Source organism: Saccoglossus kowalevskii, chromosome 6 (genome assembly GCF_978046115.1).
Source record: "Saccoglossus kowalevskii chromosome 6, keSacKowa6.1, whole genome shotgun sequence".
NCBI lineage: Eukaryota > Metazoa > Hemichordata > Enteropneusta > Harrimaniidae > Saccoglossus > Saccoglossus kowalevskii.
Genome location: NC_140646.1, coordinates 24,073,876 through 24,094,586, shown reverse-complemented (window position 1 = coordinate 24,094,586; position 20,711 = coordinate 24,073,876). Strand labels below are relative to the sequence as shown.

The 20,711-nt window shown below is 36.6% G+C and overlaps 1 protein-coding gene across 1 annotated transcript; it reads right to left on the bottom strand.

The window, feature by feature from the left end:
• Positions 1-1,509: 1,509 nt before the first annotated feature.
• LOC100377923 (large neutral amino acids transporter small subunit 1-like) lies at positions 1,510-20,108 on the bottom strand. Its single transcript, XM_078009536.2, has 10 exons — positions 19,328-20,108; positions 14,318-14,443; positions 6,605-6,704; positions 6,263-6,307; positions 5,905-6,028; positions 4,189-4,292; positions 3,234-3,330; positions 2,939-3,088; positions 2,385-2,562; positions 1,510-2,025 (listed from the first exon to the last, which is right to left on the bottom strand). Exons 1-10 carry the CDS (start codon positions 19,854-19,856, stop codon positions 1,961-1,963), a joined length of 1,518 nt encoding a protein of 505 aa, XP_077865662.2. The 5' UTR covers positions 19,857-20,108; the 3' UTR covers positions 1,510-1,960.
• Between the last annotated feature and the right edge of the window lie 603 nt (positions 20,109-20,711).

The window sequence follows — 20,711 nt, the reverse complement described above, 5'->3', positions numbered from 1 at the left end:
TTAGCGTGTGTTATCGTCACTCGGGACTCAATTTCAGCGCGTGCGCAGGTGACGACCCTCCCGCTTTAATAAATCTTCGCCTTTAATAACAAAAATGAACGCATAACCGGTCCGGCGCATGAAGTGCATATTTGTTTTTTCACGTTCACCAATTATTACGCATTTTGGGAGCTGTTTCTGAATTTCAACAGTTTACTTTCAACAGTCGCGTTCCAACTATAAATATTCAGATATCCTCGGGGGCGGAGCTACATCACAGACGTTCCACGTTGCTAAGACGCGCACCACTGTACCATGCATTTCTATGGGCTCTGTGTGCGCTGCTGCGGAACGCCGGTCGAGCCGATGAAAATTCGAGAAAACAACACAAACTCAACTTTAAAGTAATCCCGAAAAACCAAATTTATATATGTTACACACGTAGGGCTAATTTTGTTGCACTGTTCAGAGGAGTCTCAACAATCATCCCAAAGTACCGTTTTATGCGAGTTTTGGGCCTTTGTTTTCACCGCCGCGGGTTGCCAGGCGGTGAAAATACCCGGATGTCCGCCCCCCGAGGATATACAACATATCAAAAAGTTCAATACAGCGCCATCTACGATGACAAGCAACGAGTCAAGGGTGATGATATCACGGACAGAAGGGAAAATAAATGCACACCTTTAAGACTGAAAACAGATTTTATTGACACGTTTTCTAATCAATTCATTACAACCATAATTCACATATTTCCATATCAACTGCCAATTAATATTCAGTGTAAAATTTCATCTATTTTGATTGTTGACTATCACCCACCACAAGGAAAAATACAATTCATTAATGTGATGGATAAATATAAGATACACAGACACAAAAAATAGTATATAGATAAAATATTGCCTTAATCTCAGAAATTTGGAGAAAAAAACTAAATATATTGACAATGGCATCAGTAGATGTAATTAAATTAGATTTTCTTTTTTTTCATTTTAGAAAAAACAAACAAACTGATTTAAAAACAAACTTTGGGAAAACATACACTAAGAAAGTTGTAGTAAGGAGAAAATAAAGTACATTATATTGATATGCCCACGTTTTTTTTTTTTAAAAAAAGCTTTCTCATTTATAACATTTGATGTTCCTTACATATAAGGGATACAAAAACTCGCAACAAAATGAATCTGTTTATTATTAAAACAGATTCTCACTAAACTCATCTGTCCCATAATAGAAGAAATTTTAAAATAATATACATGTAAACTGAAAAAAAGTTAAGATGTGAATAAAAGCCTCAATATCTCATGAAAGACCCACTATACTGGCAGGATTCGGTAAAATTTGATCTATTTTTGATGGTCGTTGAATTAAGTTGGAATTAAAAATTAGAGTAGACTGAGGAATCAATCGTTTACGACAATGTTGGTCCAAAGGCAGTGACGTTGGAAAGGAACACATGGAAGCACATGATTTTGTTAATCATTCTACAAAATTCAGAATAAATAAACTGGCAAACATAAATACTAGTAATATTGTTGCGAGCTTATTAATTTTTATTTTTCAAATCAAAGCTTTTTTGTTAATTGTTAATAATCTCCACAATTGAAGCATAGTCACCAACTTTTAATATGTGTACTTGTTAATAACTTCATGCATTTTATATGGTAACTTCTATCTACAGAGGCAGATAAGCTAAGAGTCTGTCTGTGAGTCTGTCCTATTTAAGAGACTAAAATGCTACACACATAACTAAATATAACAATTTGGTGTGCACAGCAGATAAAAACAAAAGCATTCCCTAAACATCAACTCTTGGTGGCGCCATAAACTGTGTCGAAAATATGACCAAAAAAAAGAGCAGAGGAAAATGCACATTACATTCTATGACATCCTAAAAGAAAACAATAAATTATGAAATAAACTATTTCTAAAATAATCTATGACATATACCAATCAGCATGACTTCAGCTTATCAACATCATCAATTGAGCTTGTCTTCTGTTAGTGTTACAAACATAACCTTTTGACAACCGATTGTAGCTTGTGCTGAAAATAAAAAAACAAAAACAAAAATTAACATTTCTGTTCACTATAAGGAAATCCAAAATTAGGTTACAAAATTACGGTATACAAATAACATGAATTTGATCACATTAAGTTAACAGTTTATTTCATCTTGTCTAAAAATTCAATCAACTTCTAGAAGACAGGCGCAAAAAGTGACAATAACATAATTAGAATTATTAATGTAACCAATTTTCAACATAATTCCAGAAAAAAACATATGAAAAGTATATTTTTTCTTAGTTATGCTTTCATATTGAGATTATTTAGAAAATAGAAGCTGTTTTTACATAGCAAAACTAACAATGCCCCCTGCCTCTAACATAAACATCTCAACTCACCAATCATATTCTTCAACCACTTTGGTTTGTTCTTCCAGTACACTCCAATGAAGTAGACAGGAACACCGGTCAGTAAGATACCAATACCGATGCCAGTGTCTTTAGGGGCAGCATAGAAACCCACAATGATGAGGAAGGCACATGCAATAATGAAGATGATGGGCAAGATTAAGTTCACCTACAATAAAAAAAAAGGTTCAGGATGAAGTTAATGGCAGACTATTCCCTCCTATTCTTTAACACACTAACATGTGTATCTATAGTAATTTTAAGTCGCATTTCAATTAAAGCATTTCAATTAAATTTCCATTTGAAGAGCGCATTGGATTGTGGGAAAATCAATGTTTATCAACACAAATCTCAAACATGTGACGACTACTGCGCTTTAACAATGTACAATATATGATATATTGGTTTATTTGCAATTCTCGGACATGTGCTTCTAATAGAGGAAATACAGTGCATTATATGTTTGGCAATACAACAAAGTAATGAAAGCAATATAGTTGCAAACAGTGTTCCATGATGACCACAGTGACACCATGACGACGTACCTTGATGGGTCGAGGCATGTCTGGTTTCTTCCAGCGGAGATAAACCATACCAACTATGGCAGTCCCAATAGACAACCACGTTATAAAACTGAAGTAGTTGATCAAAGTTCCAATATCATCAGAAAGTAAATACATCAACGAAAGAAAACACTGAAAAAAAATAAATAAAATAGATAAAATTATTAATTTGTTAAGCAATTTGGTTATGTATAGTTTTGTGTATAGACTGGAAATGCGTAAATTTAATTAAAACAAATAAGCCTTGTGGTAAGCTAACAAGAATACTAGTTCTTACGGTGAGAAATAATGATGGTGTGGGAGTCTTCTTGCCAACATTAATCATAGCTAACACATTAGGAAGTTGATTTTCACGTGCACCTACGAAGAAAATTCTGGAAAAAAAACACACAGAAGTTTGAATATGAAAGAATCATCAAATGATTAACAATAAACTGATGAATAAAAAAAAAGTATCTCATCTTATACAGTAACTTTATGCACCACGGATTATCAGGGTCGCTGCAATCACAGTCAGCTGGCACACACGTGATAATAAAATAAATACGATATTTACTATGACGCATAAAACTAAATAAGAGACAAGTTGTGAAACGCGTTTTACAGATTCCTACAAATCACGACAAAAATACCAATCTTTCACAAAAATACGGTCCGTTGGGGTTATATTAAGCCAACCGATAACAAAATTCGGCCGAATTCGTCGTTTTCGTGTGGAAAAAACCTGTTGCATACGAACACCTAATTATGCGAAGAACCTAGAACACTAAGCCGGGGTATTTGAAACCGAAATTGTCATCTAAGCGTTAGGCCGTCGCTGATTGGCTGCTGAGCTGGAATGCCAATTTTTAGTTTTAAATACCCCAGGAAAGTGTTCTAGGTTCTTCGCGTAATTAGGTGTTCGTATGCAAGGGATTTTTCCACACAAAAACGACGAATTAGGTCGAATTTTGTTATCGGTTGGCTTAATATAACCCCAACGGACCGTATTTTTGTGAAAGATTGATATTTTTGTCGTGATTTGTAGGAATCTGAAAAACGCGTTTCACAACTTGTCTCTTATTTAGTTTTATGCATCATTCAAGATGGCGGCCCCCATATAGTAAATATCGTATTTATGTTATTATCACGTGTGCGCCAGCTGACTGTGGCTGCAATGAAAACGACAAGAGCACTATGGGAAGGCGCCATCTATTGACGATAGAGCAAGTTCATTTGTTTATGTCCCTCACCTTGATCCAGTTAACAGAGATCCATTTACACTTCCAAAAGTAGACAATCCAACAAATACAGGTATACACCAGGCCATAACACCAAGGGTCCAATTACCAAAAGTCTGTGTTACAAAAAAAAAAAAAAAAAAAAAAAAAAAACGAACGAGGTGTAGTCAGTGGAGTGTATTTTACATGTACATTCAGGCTGTAATGGTTTTGTACCCAACGACAGTAACATTTCTTGAAAGGTGAAATAAAGGGTAATAAAATTTAAAGATACAATGATTTATTGGTCAATAATGCAGCCATAAACTGTCTGCTTGGTGACTTTTTTATGGACTTCCGTACGCACAGGCGGCGAAGTACGGTGTGGTACAGATCAAACTGAATAATCAAAAATCGAACAGAACATGTTGCAACGAAATATAGTATTCGTCTTCTTGGTGAATATGACGTAAAAATGACGTCAGTATCATTGAGCTGCAGGCCATGTTCATTCTAAGGACGCATGTCCCCCAACAGCTAGTTAAACTCGGCACGTAATCACCCCGACCAGCCCCCAGCATATCGGTTGTATCTCAACATTAAGACAAGCACCAGTCAGTTGACCTAATATGTGTCTGTCTCTACATTTCGAACTGGTTTTTATGAATGCACTTTTGATACATTATTTAAAAAAAAACTGTTATGTGCAAGTCTCTCGATACTGGATCTTCTACCCGACAGCTGAAAACTATATTTATGTATAATCATAGACCCAACAATGTACGTCTCGAGTCGGGGGATAGTGACCTATTTAACTGTTTACATTAGACTCAATGAACGCAACAAACGACGCAGACGACGCATTGCACTTGTCTCAGGCTACAAGTAAACCATCACAGAGTAATATTTGCATGATATTTATTATTCTGAAAATTTAGTTCCCTGACTACACATTATTTTGTCTACTTCCGATTCTAGCACTGTGAAGTCAAAGTATAGATCATCCTAACATATTAAACATTAACAATTTAAGCTAATTAGTCAAAACGTGGTGATTAACTCCGTTCCGGTACTTGTTATATTTAATTGTCCCACTCATCGCCTAATTTTCAATTCATGAGCGTGGTTTCTATGGTACACCATGCCTGCGTTACTGAATACAGGAGACGAGCGCATTCACTGTGGAGACACAGAAGGCATTTAGAGGGCTTCTATCAGTAAGGGCATTAAAGCACAAACAAGTGTTTACGAATAACTATTGAAATCTGTATCTCAATTGTATTATTTTAACTGGTGTGTGCGTGCATTATTCGCCCAAACACTTGGCAAGCAGGACCGAACGTCGTCTGTTCGTGTTGTAACGCGCATTATTTGGTTTGTTACGAACTGATCGCATTGGTGGAATTGTCAAAATTGGTATTAGTACCTCACAACATGAACACCCGTTGGACAGAAAATTGACGAAAGCAAACTATTACTAACATTCAAAGACACGGAATGTGTGCGAAAATATTACCAATTAGCCACGGAAAATCACAAATGCTATAAATGATTTAAAACTGGGCAGAAAAAAGAAAATTGGTGAATTATCTGTGATAATAACTATAATTTGTGGTGGAACATGTTTTTATTGCGGTCTCATTGACAGTGCGAAATGGCTCGATATACAGGCCTTTTTGGTGTAAATCAAATGATATAAATACATCCAGAACACGCCCGTACATCACCATAGTAACAAACAGAACTTACCACTGCAACTGCAGGGCTGTTCTGCATCTGCTCTGGCGAGAGGACAGCAAAATATGCAATGTTGGTAAGAACGTAGATCACCGTAACCAATAGAATGGAAATCACGATAGCACGAGGAAGGTTCCTGTAAAACAAAACATTGACAGTGAGATCTGAAAGAGGAAGCAATAGACATAGGTACACAGTTTCACAGTATCTATTAGAATAGAAGCTAACAGTTGTTTTTTTCATTACCACTGAGCAGATTCATTTGTTTATATTTTTCGACAGTTGGTTCAAATTTCAACGACGTGCAATGTCACATAGCATTAAATCGTACAATACTATCATGTTTTTTTTTATCTACATATATACTTACTTTTGTGGATCTTTCAACTCCTCAGTAACAAAGTTCAAGTAATTCCTAAAAAGATAACCGTATGTTCAAGGTTAATCAAGGTTAATGACAGATAATCGGACAATGTACCTCAAAAAGAAGAAGTCCAATGAGTTCACCGGATCTGGTGAAAGGTTTAATTAAGGGCGGCAGTCGTCGTGCCACGTCAAAAAACATTGTTTATTTCCATGAAATTCGAACACGCGCTGCACGACGACCACCGCGCTTTAAACAATACTCGTGTGATTTAGGTGTAGGGCTTGAATGATATTATGCATTATCAGAATCGTATTCATGACTTTTTCTGTTTCTAAATTGACTTACCATCCTCCAAAAGCAAACAGACCAGAGTAGAATGCCAATACAATATCTCCAACATCGGTGGTTGAACCCGCAAATCCATCCTCGAAATTTGCAGTGTTTCCTGAATTGAATATGGAAGAAACAGATGGAATATTAAGCGTCATGATCTCTTTGTACAGCGGATGACAGGGTTCATTGCGACATATCAATCATTTTGGCATGTCAAAGATCAAGCAGCTGGTTAAATACTGTACCAAATGTACAGTTCGATTATCGCTTCCCAAAATCTAAATAACGCCACAGGCCGATAGGTAATTTAATTTAATTGCATTTGCAGAATTCAGTGCGCAAACAGGTGGTAGTTTTGCATAGAGATGGTTAAATATACATTGATACCATTTCGCAATGCCATGCGATGTCAGCACGTGTGTCTAGAGTGAAACATCACAAAAGCACATTGCCACGCACCATGGGCCGATGACAGTGACTTGTACAAAGGACCAGTAATTGAGTGGCCCGCAAGGACAAGTATTCGCCTTTTATCACAAACAAATCATTAATGCAATCTCGTCGGGTGAAAACAAGATTACAGTGTATGAAATGCGGACTGTCGATCAGACACAGAGTAAAAGTCAACACTCAAGATAAGTCATTTGATATAAGCGGGCAGACTACAAATCATTCCGGATCTCGTATCAGTTCTACCTTAGCGCCACGGGGATACACATACAAATGCACAGAGAATGTGATGAAATTGGTTTGATTTTTTTTAACCACGCAAATTAAGGAATCGGAACAGGTACCGGATTTGACATGTTCATGTACAGATCGATGGGCCTTCTTGTAACCATGAACAATTAATACACACATCAACACAAATCACAAAGAACTTTGAGCATCTGAAAATGACAGGTTGAGATTTGTATTCAAACATCGCCATAATAGTGCCTGGTGTATTAATAGAACGGTGGCCTATTAGGTCGGGATTCTACGTGAAATTATCTGGGTAAAACAAGCATGAAGAGGTTGTGCGAGCAGGGAACACTAAATTATTGAGATTCGACTTGCGTAACATTGAATATAGACTATTAAAAAAAGGGGGAAATTGATAAATAAAAAATTCCTGTTTCACAAAATGAGACACGAGGCAGTGAATGTTTTCAGTCCGTGCTGGTATTTCGACTATGTGAATTATACGAAGAATTGCGGAGAATCGGATCACGTGAGCATACATCTGAGTAATGATTTGCTATCATACCCATCGTTTTATAACCAGATCACCTCAGCACCGATACAGGGGGTGAGGGCAAGAACACCCAACTATAGACCGACTACCAGTTCGTGGCGTCGATGATCACACTAAAGACACTTTATGTAAATTAATTTGAGAATTAGTCTCTCGCATGTGTCATTAGTTATATATGACTACATGGTGCCCAAGGACCAATGGGAATATCGCAACTCTTCTTTTATACCTATGGGATATGTGATATGATGTCAAAGCCAATCTACTCAAAGATTCGGTCAACATTCTGCCAGTACGGCTTCTGTCTCAGGGGGGTTTTCAAGCGAATGTGGAATTTCAATATGAAATCAAGACGGTTCACTCCTCGAAGTATAAATTCCCATTTTTAAAGTGAGGAGTTTAGCATTTATGCCAGCCTTTGTGTTTATCAGTTGAATGGCCGCTATGGCCTACATCAGAAACATTTACAAACCAAAGTGTGTATCTGGTACAAGTACTATGTCCATCGATCGATTTTTTTTATTAGTCATCAATTATTTGACCGGTCAAGGTTCTAAAATGTGCCGATGGAACGCAAACTAGTGTTTGATAGATGTTGTCTCATTACCACGGTATCAGGAAATTTCGCGTTTTTTTCTATAGAAATATTCATATGATGTAAGTTTCAATTTAAAATTCATAACATACAAACGATTTCAAAAGTTATTTCACCTCAAACGATTAAATCAGGCAACCGTAACAGAAACATTTTTAAATATTTATACTCCCGGTGTTTCCGCTTGTGTGCCTGTCGATTCGCTTTTAAATTTTAGATGTTTGCTCAAAGAGGCGTGTATGTCAAATAAATCAAGCGGTGCATCATGGGAATTCCGCGTCACGCCAAAGACGACTTAAAGTTTGACTGAGCCACAAGCCTTTAAATCCAGTCGGATTACCAGAGCGTGTGTTTTTGTCGTTAAATGAGAAAGCCATTGAGGATCTCTGTGTCGTGTGATTTCAAAAGCTTCCTGTGTGCTTTTACCACTGTATACTAGTGATATATCATTGCACCTGCTACAAAACTGAATCCCGAAGCTTTCATTGATAAAACTAATAATCGAAATGTTGTCTGTCTATACAGACAGAATATATATATATATATATATATATATATATATATATATATATATATATATATATATATATATATATATATATATATATATATATATAATAGATAAAAATATACTTTTTAGTCCCACATATCTAATGATTTAGTCACAAGGTGCCTATATGAAGACAGAAATAATATTTAAATCAGATATGTGTTTGCATCATATCCCTATGCGCGTAGCAACTTGACGCTGCCAGTAATCTGTGTAGCGAAACAAGGGGGGGGTCGCACTTTAATTTACGACAATTTTACGACAATTAACCTTTCGTAGAGCATACTATTGACTGACATTTACTAGTATATTTATTGACATAATTTAATGCATGATATCTACATCTAATTAAACTGACTACCACACTGGATGAATTTGAGTGCAAAATATAAAATAAATAAAGTACAGGGGGTTGTTAAACTAATCTTACCACGTATACGATTCATCCACCAATATATCCATCCATCCATCCATCCAATGTTAATTATTAGATAATAATAATGATAATAATTAGACTGTCGTATAATGTTTTATGAATAGGTAAATTTAACCATGCAAATAAAAGAAGTGTAAATTTACTAGATCCCATTCATTACATGGACAACGATTTAGACCACTCGATTTGCTATGCAATTCTGAATTTACATTTTGGCGTAAAATATGATAAAAGAGAGTTTCTATGTTTGGTTTACTGTAAACCAAACATAGAAACTCTCTTTTATCATATTTTACCACAGGGAGCCCAGGAACTATAATCAACTGTAATACGCAATCTCTATGAGCGGGGGGGGGGGGGGGTATCGGCTGGTATCTTGTGTAAGAAATAGACAAGGGATGAAGGCTCCAGCCAGCTCACATTTTTTAAACTCGAAAAAACAGACGAAAAAAATAAAAAATAAAATCTAAATCAAAGAAAGCTTAGAAAGAACTCCCATGTGCTGAGAGTATTGGAGACACATTAAATATAATTCGAAATTACTTAGCTGAAAACTAATTATGCAAATCAGAAAATTAATATGACCAGATTTGAGTGTAAAACTAATGAGGTCTGCGCAATGTAACAGAACCAAAAAATTATGAATTATTATGCTTATTAGGGAATTAATATGAACAGATTTTTACCCCAAACTAATTAGGTTTGTACATTGTCCTAGAGCATCTTTGTACTAAGTTTCATTGAAATGGAATAATTAACACCGCGAAAACTCCAAAATTTCGACCCCTCTAAAAATTTGACCGCCTATTTATTTGCCGGGTTTCGGTGTTTTATTTACCTCCAAATTTTCGACTCCACTAAAAATTGCCGACTCATTCTTATTCGAAAATTGCGACCAGTTTTAGTTTTCCCCCAAACGAAAAAAAAACCGATGTGAGCGTTCAAACGGGACCTTCCTCAAAGGCATGAATCCGGGTTTCTGATTGACTGAGAGATTTTTATTTTATTGGTAACGAAAATATATTCTAAATAAACGAAGTTTCAAATAAAAACGAACACAAAAATCTCGGCATGCTGCGTTTCTGAATTGTTGATTATTACTGTACTCAGTAGTGATTATAATAATGTACACAAAATAAATTTGTTGAATGGTTATGAAATACAAATAAAAGTCAACTTAGTTTCATCGTAAGCGAATGATTCCGGTCTCGTATAAACGTTTGATGCTGTAGGATATCCGCCATGTTCTCTTAGGTCAAATAGGTCAAATCGCTAATTAACCAATCAAAAAGCTGGATGATGCGAAAACGGCATGATTTTTTTTAAATAAAAAAATTAGTTGTTTTTAAAAAATAAACTGGTCATCTGAAGAATAATTTAACATTGTTCACAGTGATAACAGCTCATTCTCGAAAGGAAGCTTACCCGCTCACGCTAGTCACGATAAAAATCATACACGTGTACTCTTGAATAGACAGACGTCAATGACTACGGTAAAACTTAGACTCTATTTTAGCCGGCAGGATTGATTGAAATGTCCGAAAAATGACGCCAAAATACACCTTAAAAGTCCCATTTTATTTTCTTAAATCCCATTATATTTTTTAATCCAAGGGCGAATTTACGGCAGAATTTGGTCCCTCAAATCACCGGTACGGTGCTCAAATAAGGGACACGTGAGCTTTGATTCTAACCGGATACATTGCACTGGGTCGGGGAGATCGTTTGCTAAACTTCCATGTATCTTTTGTCCAATGGGTACCTGTACTTCGAACATTCACAAGTTTTCCTAGGTAGTGCGAGACAGCTTTGTCTTTTGACCTATTAGTTTTGTGCTGACCTCTTCTCCGCGTCTTGATGTTTTGTTTTGCTTGTCATAATACTCACTGATTGATGACTTTGTTTAGATTTTGAGTTACAACTCGGCCACGACCTTTGCTTTTACCGTGAAACATGAGGAAGTTTACGTCAATTGACGGACATTGCATTTTTTAAAAACTAATGAAGCACACTGTCTATCATCCCCATTTTTTTTTGCTGATTTCTATTCTGAAAAATTCGACCGTCCGAAAATGCACCTTAATTTTGACTCTAAAAACACGTCACATTTCTAACACAAATTATTTAAAACCAGTCGAAATTTTGGAGTTTTTACGGTACTTTAGATATCAGTGTGAAAGATTAAAATTGGTTAATTATGCAAATTAGGTAATTAATATGTACAGATTTTAACCCACAATTATTCAGGTCTGTCTATTGTCCTACAGCATCCATGTACATTCATTGATATGTGATGTATAGTACCTGAGATATCAGTGTGAAAGTTGGTTAATTATGCAAATTAGGTGATTAATATGCACAAATATTTACCGGAAACTAATTGGGTCTGCATAATTCTAGATTCATTGAAATATGATGATTAGTACTTTAGATATCAGTAGAAAAGCTGAAAATTAATTATGCAAATTAGGTAATTAATATGCACAATTATTTACCCTAAAACTAATCAGGTCTCTGCATAGTCCTAAAGGATCTATGTACCAAGTTTCATTGAAATGCGATGATTAGTACTTGAGATACCCGTGGAAAAGCTGAAAATTAACTAATTATGCAAATTAGGTGATTAATATGCACAAATATTTATCGAAAACAATCAATCTCTGCATAGTCCTTGAGTATGTAAGTACCAAGTTTCATTGAAATGTAATGCTAACTACTTATATCAAATGCTGAAAATTAATTAATTATGCAAATTAGGTAATTAATATGTACTGATATTACCATAAAAACTATCAGGTCTGTGCAGTGTCGTATGACATCTATGTACCAAGTTTCATTGAAATGTGATGATTAGTACTTGAGATATCAGTGGAAAAACCGAAAATTGACTAATCATTATGCAAATTAGGTAATTAGTATCCACGGATTATTACCAAAAACTAATCAAAACCTAGCATTAGTTCAGAGCATCTATGTACCAAGTTTCATCAAAATCCAATGAGTGGTTGTTTAGATATCAGTGGAACAGTCATGGAACCACTAAAAAATAGCTAATTATCATGCAAATTAGGTAATTAATATGCACGGATTTTTACCAAAAATTAATCAAATCTGCGCATATGTTCAGAGCATCTATGTACCAAGTTTCATCAAAATCCAATGAGTGGTTCTTTAGATATCAGTGGAACAGTCATAGAACAGCTAAAAATTAGCTAATTATCATGCAAATTAGGTAATTAACGAGCATGGATTTTTACCAAAACCTAATCAAATCTGCGCATTGGCCCAGAGCATCTATGCACCAAGTTTCATCAAAAACCAATGTATGGTTCTTGAGATAGCAGTGGAACAGTCGGACACACATACACACATACACACATACACACATACACACATACAGACACACTAACTGCAAAGACTCCCATTTTGTGCTTCGCACATGGGAGTCAAAAAAATACCAGGTTGAAGAATATTAGTTGCTCCTTCGAATTTCGCCAAAGCCTTATCTACATTTTACCGATATCTGCAGAATAAATCAAGAAAACTACACAAATTGACTCCATTTAGGAATTCCTAACGGTTAGTCCGAACGCACGACACCGTTGGAGGCGTGGCCTGTTCAGCATTTATCAACAACCAATCACAAGATTGGTTACGAACCAGTTGAGCAAGACTAACCGAGTCGTGACCTCGATGTGGTTCGTAACCAGTCTTGTGATTGGTTGTTGACAAATGCTGAACAGGCCACGCCCCCAACTGTGCCGTGCGTTCGGGCAAACCGTTAGGAATTCCTAAATGGAGTCAATTTGTGTAATTTTCTTGATTTATTCTGCAGATATCGGTAAAATGTAGGTAAGGCTTTGGCGAAATTCGAAGGAGCAACTAATATTCTTCAACCTGGTATTTTTTTTAGATTTTATTTTTTATTTTTTTCGTCTGTTTTTTCGAGTTTAAAAAATGTGAGCTGGCTGGAGCCTTCATCCCTTGTCTATTTCTTACACTGGATACCAGCCGATACCCCCCCCCCCCCGCTCATAGAGACTGCGTATTACAGTTGATTATAGTTCCTGGGCTCCCTGTGGTTGTACCGCGGCTACGACATCCACTGCTGGATATGAGGCACTTAAGGTAACTGACCCCTGCACGATACTGTCAGAACCAGGTGTATCGAGTGAAAACACCCCTTTGAAAAAAAAACGCTGCCCCGCGAACACTGGTGACAGCTTTGTAGAGTGATCGATTGTTTGGCCGATACCGGTGTGAAATGTACATTCTGGGTCGATGTGGCGATATTTGTATACCATCACCAATCAAGCTTCCATTGGAAAGGTCCATGTCACATATCTAAAATTGTTTTACCAGCAATTTGGTTGCGTGCATCTGTTTGAACAACCGAACTGATAACAGCAACGTTGTCAGTCATTGTGTTAACACATACCAGTGACTAAATGCGTCAGATCGCGACGACAAATGTCAGTTCGATAAAAAAGGGTTGGAAATGGCTTATACTTTTCGGAGGCAACTGCCGTCGATGCAATCGAGTGACCTGGGTTTCGCAAACTGCAGAGTGAACAATATCTCACAATATTAAATAAGATTCTAACATGTTTACAAACACGGGTCGCAGGATGCAAAACACCGCTCGTACTCGCGAAATCGAAAAAAATGAATATTTACTGTTAGTTGCAGTTGATGACCGGATCTATACAACGGACCATTACTAAAGACCCAATAGATCATTCAACTACCTTTGACAGCACGGCGGCACCACAACAACCTCTTTCTTGCTGTAACAGCCTTATACCAATACATGCGCTGTTATTAAACCAGACACTTTGTATGAATACTGTAGTTGATGGATTGTGGAAGCAAGCACACCTGATACCTAAAAATTTAAATATACGTACCTTTTCCTATTTGAACCAGACCGGTGATGATAATTAATATCAAAGCGAACACTTTTGAGGCAGTGAACACGTCTTGTACTCTAGTTGACCAACGGACACTCACGCAATTTACGTAGGTCAATATGCCTGCAATAATAAAATAAATAAATAAATGAAATGTGCATCATCCCCGTTTATATTATTTGTCCAGTTGAAGGCCAGCAGCAGTTTATAAGGAGTGAACCAATTGAAATCCTGGGGTGATTTATTTTTTATATTAAATATTACGTTCTTCACAAATTATTTTTTAATATTATGGAGCCCGCAATACTGGCATATCGATATAAAATTGCTCGAGGTTAACAGTTTTCTTGTCAGTTACACATTTTTCATTGTTAAAACTGGTCTTGTTTATTCTTTAAAATGAATACAGGTTACGGGGGGGGGGGTGGCTCAGTGCAATGAAGGCGATAATATGATATGATAACATCGCGTGGGGTAACACGAAAATGTGTAATTGCAACGATAATATTATATTATAGCATTCCGATAATGTAAATTAGTTGCGTGTATAATAACACGTGTTATCGATCAGGAGTTTTCTTCGAGACCTTTTAACTCTAATTATATTTATATTAATCCACTTCTACAAAAGCGCGTACTATATTGGCCCAAATGGGTGGAAATATGAGCCACGACAGCCGGTGTTACGATTATAAATGATCTGTGAATAATACAATTCCGTTACCATGCGCGTTGGTCCTTGACGTAGAAGATTGTTGATTAGCTTTTGTAAAGGAAATATGTCACTGGCGTTCAGGTTGGCGTGAAACTGTCGATGATTATCACAAGATCTGAATTAACGGTCAGACTAAGAGTCAATCAATTAATTAATTAATTGGACGTTAATTAATTAATTAATTAATCAAACTATTTTATAAGTTGCTGCCATGGTGTTTTGTTGTTCTGTTATAATACAACTAACGTTTTTTGTTTTTTTTGGAGGGCTGTCCAGTGACAAACGTAATAGATTGTTCTTACTGTAAATTCATTTTTTGTTCTTTTATAAATAATATATTCAGTGATCAATCTTCCGTGTTGACTGACCGTATTGGCGGGAAATACGACTGACTAATTATACGACAAAAACATACGTATGACGTGAATTATATATGATACAACATTGTTATCACTGGGATCGTGTGAGAAACGTGCAGTTTGTACTCTCCACCCCTTCCAATATAATGGTGCAGTCTTTTTTCTATGAATGGACGTTTTACAAACATTGGTTTAATCATGGAGGTAAAAGACAGATGGTTCAATGGTAGAGTGCCGATTGACTACTACTAATTAAGTGTGTGTAACATCCAGTAAAAATAATCGAGCTTTAATGAATGAAATTCGCTAAGGGTCTCGTTTTGAACTGAATGATGGGTATACATTTTACGGTATTACCCAATGACGTAATTTGTGCGTTGGCTTCACTATTAACCGAGCTTAAATCCAAGTGTTTCCGGTAGCATACTCTCGTGACGTAAAACGTACTTATATACTAGTACGCACGATTGCTGCAAATTATTAAATTTCTGACATTTTGCTACGATTCTCCATTTTCACTGGTAAGGTTTTCAGTTTAATTGTCCACTGCGACAACTTACACGATTTTCCCCCAAGTTTCGGAATATCGTTTCTTTATATTAAAGTTAGGCAAAGAATGAACCAAATTTAAATGTATTGTATATACTAGCACTAGTATTGAAGACTGAATTGGTTCCTATCGCGCTTCTTATTTCCTGGACTCCATTGCTTCAGTAGAAATATCACGCTTTATATGACTTGGGTCGAATGACATTCAATTGAGAAATTCCTAACGATAGTAACAACGAGTTTTCCTGACTTATAAGCTAAGCCGGAAGCAGTGACGAAGTACGTAAAATCGGTAGTCATGGAGATCAATTTAGAAACAAAAGAAGGAAAAAACCAGAAGTAATTTGCCGAAAGTGAGGGAAAACTCGTGCGTTTGACAATCCATTGAATGGATGACTGTGTGTGGGGTTTCCATAGAAATGAGAATATGTTGGACAGTGGCGTAAAACATTATCTCAGGTTGCCAAGCAACGGGATGAGGTTTAACAACAAATATTTGTATTGATGGAGAAGACTTCAAATATTGAGTTCTATTTGGGATGAAAATTCTGAAAACAGGAAATAATGAATGAATGACTGCGTCAGCACGTACGTACAACTCAAAACGGAGAATATTGCGTCATACTGTACATTCATTGCCGAGAACAATCGAATGGTGGGATTCGTGATAGGTTAAAGGAAGTTCCCGACGAATTGAAGATTATATGCTATATCTTTCAAGTGTTCGTTATTGCGGGTTAACGCTACTAGAATAAGGATAATGAAATAACAAAATTAGAATCATCCCACACTTTTTTCGAGAGTCCGAAATGTCTTTGAATATGAAAAAAATGCATCTTTGTACTGGTTAAGGTAATTTTAGTTTAAATATGTTGCTCGATGGAAAGAGTTGCATCATTCAATGCGTGGAAATGAGTAGGGGTCGCCGCAATTCCATGACGTCTGGCCATATTGCATCAGCCAATATATTAATAAATAAATCAATAGTAATTTATGGTTTATATGGCGGTGAACAGAATTGTATTCGTAGCTGTCAAGATGAATGTTTTAAAATATATATAAATACACTTATCAATGATTTATCATGAAATGAAAAAGATGTTTTGCAACTAACATCTGGATATTCGTTTCATGTACTAGTAACAATACAATTTTCTCATACGCATATTGTTTTTGGTACGTAGTCATACAATAAAATTACTACGCATGCGTATTAGTGGGTTCATATTATTCATCTAACGGACATTGGATAACAGCAGTATGGAGTATTGAACAGGATTTTAAAAAAATCTTAAAAACATATGTATGAAATGGTTATAATTAATTTGTTGGGTTGTGTTTATCTTATTTGTTATTACTAAAACAGGTGTATGGTTAGACACTTGAGAAAGAACGCCTTGCATTAGGACCGGTGAATGACTAGACACGCGGGACATGGTGCGGGCAGAGTTGGTTCAGTGAAAATGCAATGTAATAACATGTAATACTTGACCGAATGCCAACCCCGGGGTTTTAAGCGCAACATTGAGTTTTCAAAAACACGCACACCACGTGCACGTCAGTTATTGTATTGATGTAGTTTTATTACACCTAAATAATAGGGCTAAACGGGCGTTCACTTGTGAAAACACATACACACCCTTTGTAGTTTTTTGGGTCAAAAGTTTCAAGGGGTTATGCGAATGACGAAGGTCGGTTTAGAATACTAGTAGCTGATTTTACCAACCATAAACTGTAGATCTCGGCTGTGCCAAGTGTTTCCTTGCCTTCACTGTGGTTGCAACAAGGAATGGAATGGAACGGCAATATCGTAGTACGGGACATTGCTTTGCTAACACAATAACTACATCACGCAATGTAATAGGCAAAACATATTGCAATATTGTCTTTCCATTTTCACACAGTCATATTTTTAATATAAACACGGATAATCAATGACACAGAGTAATATCCAAATTTAATATTATAATATCCTCCTGGTGGGCGCCGATAAGGGGGTACCATACGTTTGGAATGTGACTAACACGTGGTTAAACCATGTACCAGTATAATAAACGTCCAGTAAAAGTTTGATGAACCACAGTTCATCTATGGATGAACTTTGACATTTAACCTTGCAGCGAACTAGGACTATAAATCAAACTATTGTCCCGGACTGATTGCGCGGGAAAACTTTCATGCGAACAGTAGAACACCAGTGTTTTGGCATAAAAGAAAAACAAACGTACACTTTGAATACATATACAATATGCATTCTACCCTTGCTACTGCTATTTAGAAAGCCCTTAGTACTGTAAAATACTTTATTTTAGCTGTAATTAATTTTCGATGAAAAGACATTTTTAGTGCTTTGTATGGAATTTATTTTCACTGAATCATTCCTTCAGCGAAAATTAATTCCACGCAAAAATAAAGTATTCTACAGTCTACCAAACCGCTGTGGTAAAACGTGTACAGACAATCCTCGAAACACGACACTCTCACACGCTACGTAAGGGTATGTCTGGTTAATAGTAGTTAAAATACTTATACTATAGCAAACTATTCAAAATGTTCGGTTAATATTAGAAAGTTCGTTCGATAATGTAGTAAATGATGCTGGTAATACTAATTATTCATAGAAATGAACACGCTTTTCTACAGCTGTTGGATATCTACAATTTATCAGTTATACTATTAACCTGCTGATCCATGTACATGTGTTCGATGTTTCGTTTCTCCAATGTAAGAGAAAGTACTAGTATTGCATCATGCACGAGATAAAGTATACATTTTGTACACACATTTATTTTTCGGAAAAATATAACTCATTTTTTTCACTCATTACACCACTAGTACTGGATCGCCATATGTCTACATGCAGTTGTAAATCATACTCGAATAGCATTAACGCCGAGTAAAACAAGTGACATGCAATTAGGTCAACCACATAGCGGGTATGTATTTACCTTATGAACCCACGTATATTACTAGTGAAATGTAAACAACACTTCCTACATGTTATCAACACACTTCATAAATACATTCAGGCGTTGTTTTTGATTCGGACGTAGTTTTTTGATATTGTGATGAACGTGTATCGTTTTGTACGTATTTTGTATTTGGATAGAAAGTAGTACAGGTCATTGTTATTGATTGAGTTGGATGTTAGCTTGATTACAATATTTTTGTCATGCCTTTAATAATGTTGTGCCACCTTCTGGTGTTTCAGCTCCAATAAATGGAACTTACACTACTAGTATATACATAGTAACTAACACGGGCGTATTGTGGGGTCTACAGCTTTATATACCGGATACAAGTCACCATGTGCTGGTACTGTAATCAATGATTTAAATTTAGGCTTTAAATAAATGTATTTATCAAAGGCAGATGGATACTCACATAAACAGAGAGCTGCTAATAATGCTGTTGCCTCCTTGGGTGGAGCACAGTCCGGATCAGGGAATAGCGGCTGGATAATGTAATTAGCGAAAACAATAGCGATGATCGCCTGTGAAGTTGGTCTAATAATAATGAGCGTTATCCACAACAACAAGAAAGCAGGCAACTCCCCGAAGGCTTCGAGGATATAGGCGTAATCCCCTCCAGATTTTCTGATAGATGTACCTAACTCAGAATAGCAGAGGGCACCTACTAGCGAGAAGAGTCCACAGCACGCCCATACGACTAACGATAGACCGACGGATCCGGTGAATTTCACTACACCAACCGGCGAAATGAAGATCCCCGACCCAATGATTGTACCGATGATAATAGTACAGCCATTTAACAAAGATATCTCCGGTTTCAAACGTACAGCATCACCTACATCAATGTCTCCATTCGGTGCACTGCCATCCACTGGGTCGTAGATCTTCTTACCACCCGATGCGCGTTTACTGAGTGGGTCCTCGTTTTTATCTTTGCCCATTGTAGTGAAAGTATGTTCAACTATAGTGACTCGTAGAGTAAGTGCTGGCAGCGTGAGCTTTCGAATGTCTTGCTTATCAAGCAGAGCACTGTGCAATGTGACAACACCGATGAAGCAGTCGGAAGGTCTAGGGAGCGCAGCGAGAAACAAGGCGTGCTAAAAAACTGGAACACTCTTTGACAAATCTGCGTTACTTTCCCATATGGAAGTTCAAAAACACCAGTCCACGTTACTCTATCTCGTTGCGAAAGGAAATTCGTACGGACATGCGCAGGAGAGCGGCAAATCATTCATTGATGTGTCGTCAAAGGTCATGCATTCATTTTGACCAATCACAGGATTTAGATTTACATATTCAATGAGGTAAAAGGTTGTCCTTGAAATAGTAAACAAGAAACAAACATGCTCCAATATCATGGGGTGTAGTAGGTTTTTCAACCGCCACGGGTGACTTGAAAACAAAGCAACGTGGCATTGTCGAGGTTTCTACCCAGGTTCATTGTTTCTAGTCGTGCATCTGCATACAAAGGAAATTGCGCCGGATCTAACACGTAATTCATTGGAAAGACGACTTCTCTATTTTGCCTGGTCATCGCGACGTGGTCGCCATGCCAGTTACTAGTTTACTACCTCTCGTGCCCAGACCATATATTGTGGGACGCCACGAGTTTTAATAACGTTAAAATACAATTTAACAATTTTAAATTATGCATAGTGTCACGTATCGTGGGTGAACAAATCCACAAAGCGTGGATTGCATCATCCAACTTTTTAAACATGTGGGTCTTTTTGCGAACCATCCTTGTCCATACACTGACCTGAGTTGAATTCGTCATTATAATTTATATATATGTG

What these genes read in the sequence shown, in the direction of transcription:
- LOC100377923 (XM_078009536.2), bottom strand. Translation starts at nt 19,856, where the DNA reads ATGGGCAAAGATAAAAACGAGGACCCACTCAGTAAACGCGCATCGGGT. An exon ending in ACATGCCTCGACCCATCAAG is followed by an intron (nt 2,563 to 2,938) that starts GTACGTCGTCAT and finishes TTTTTATTGTAG; the next exon opens with GTGAACTTAATCTTGCCCAT. An exon ending in GTGGTTGAAGAATATGATTG is followed by an intron (nt 2,026 to 2,384) that starts GTGAGTTGAGAT and finishes TTTTATTTTCAG; the next exon opens with CACAAGCTACAATCGGTTGT.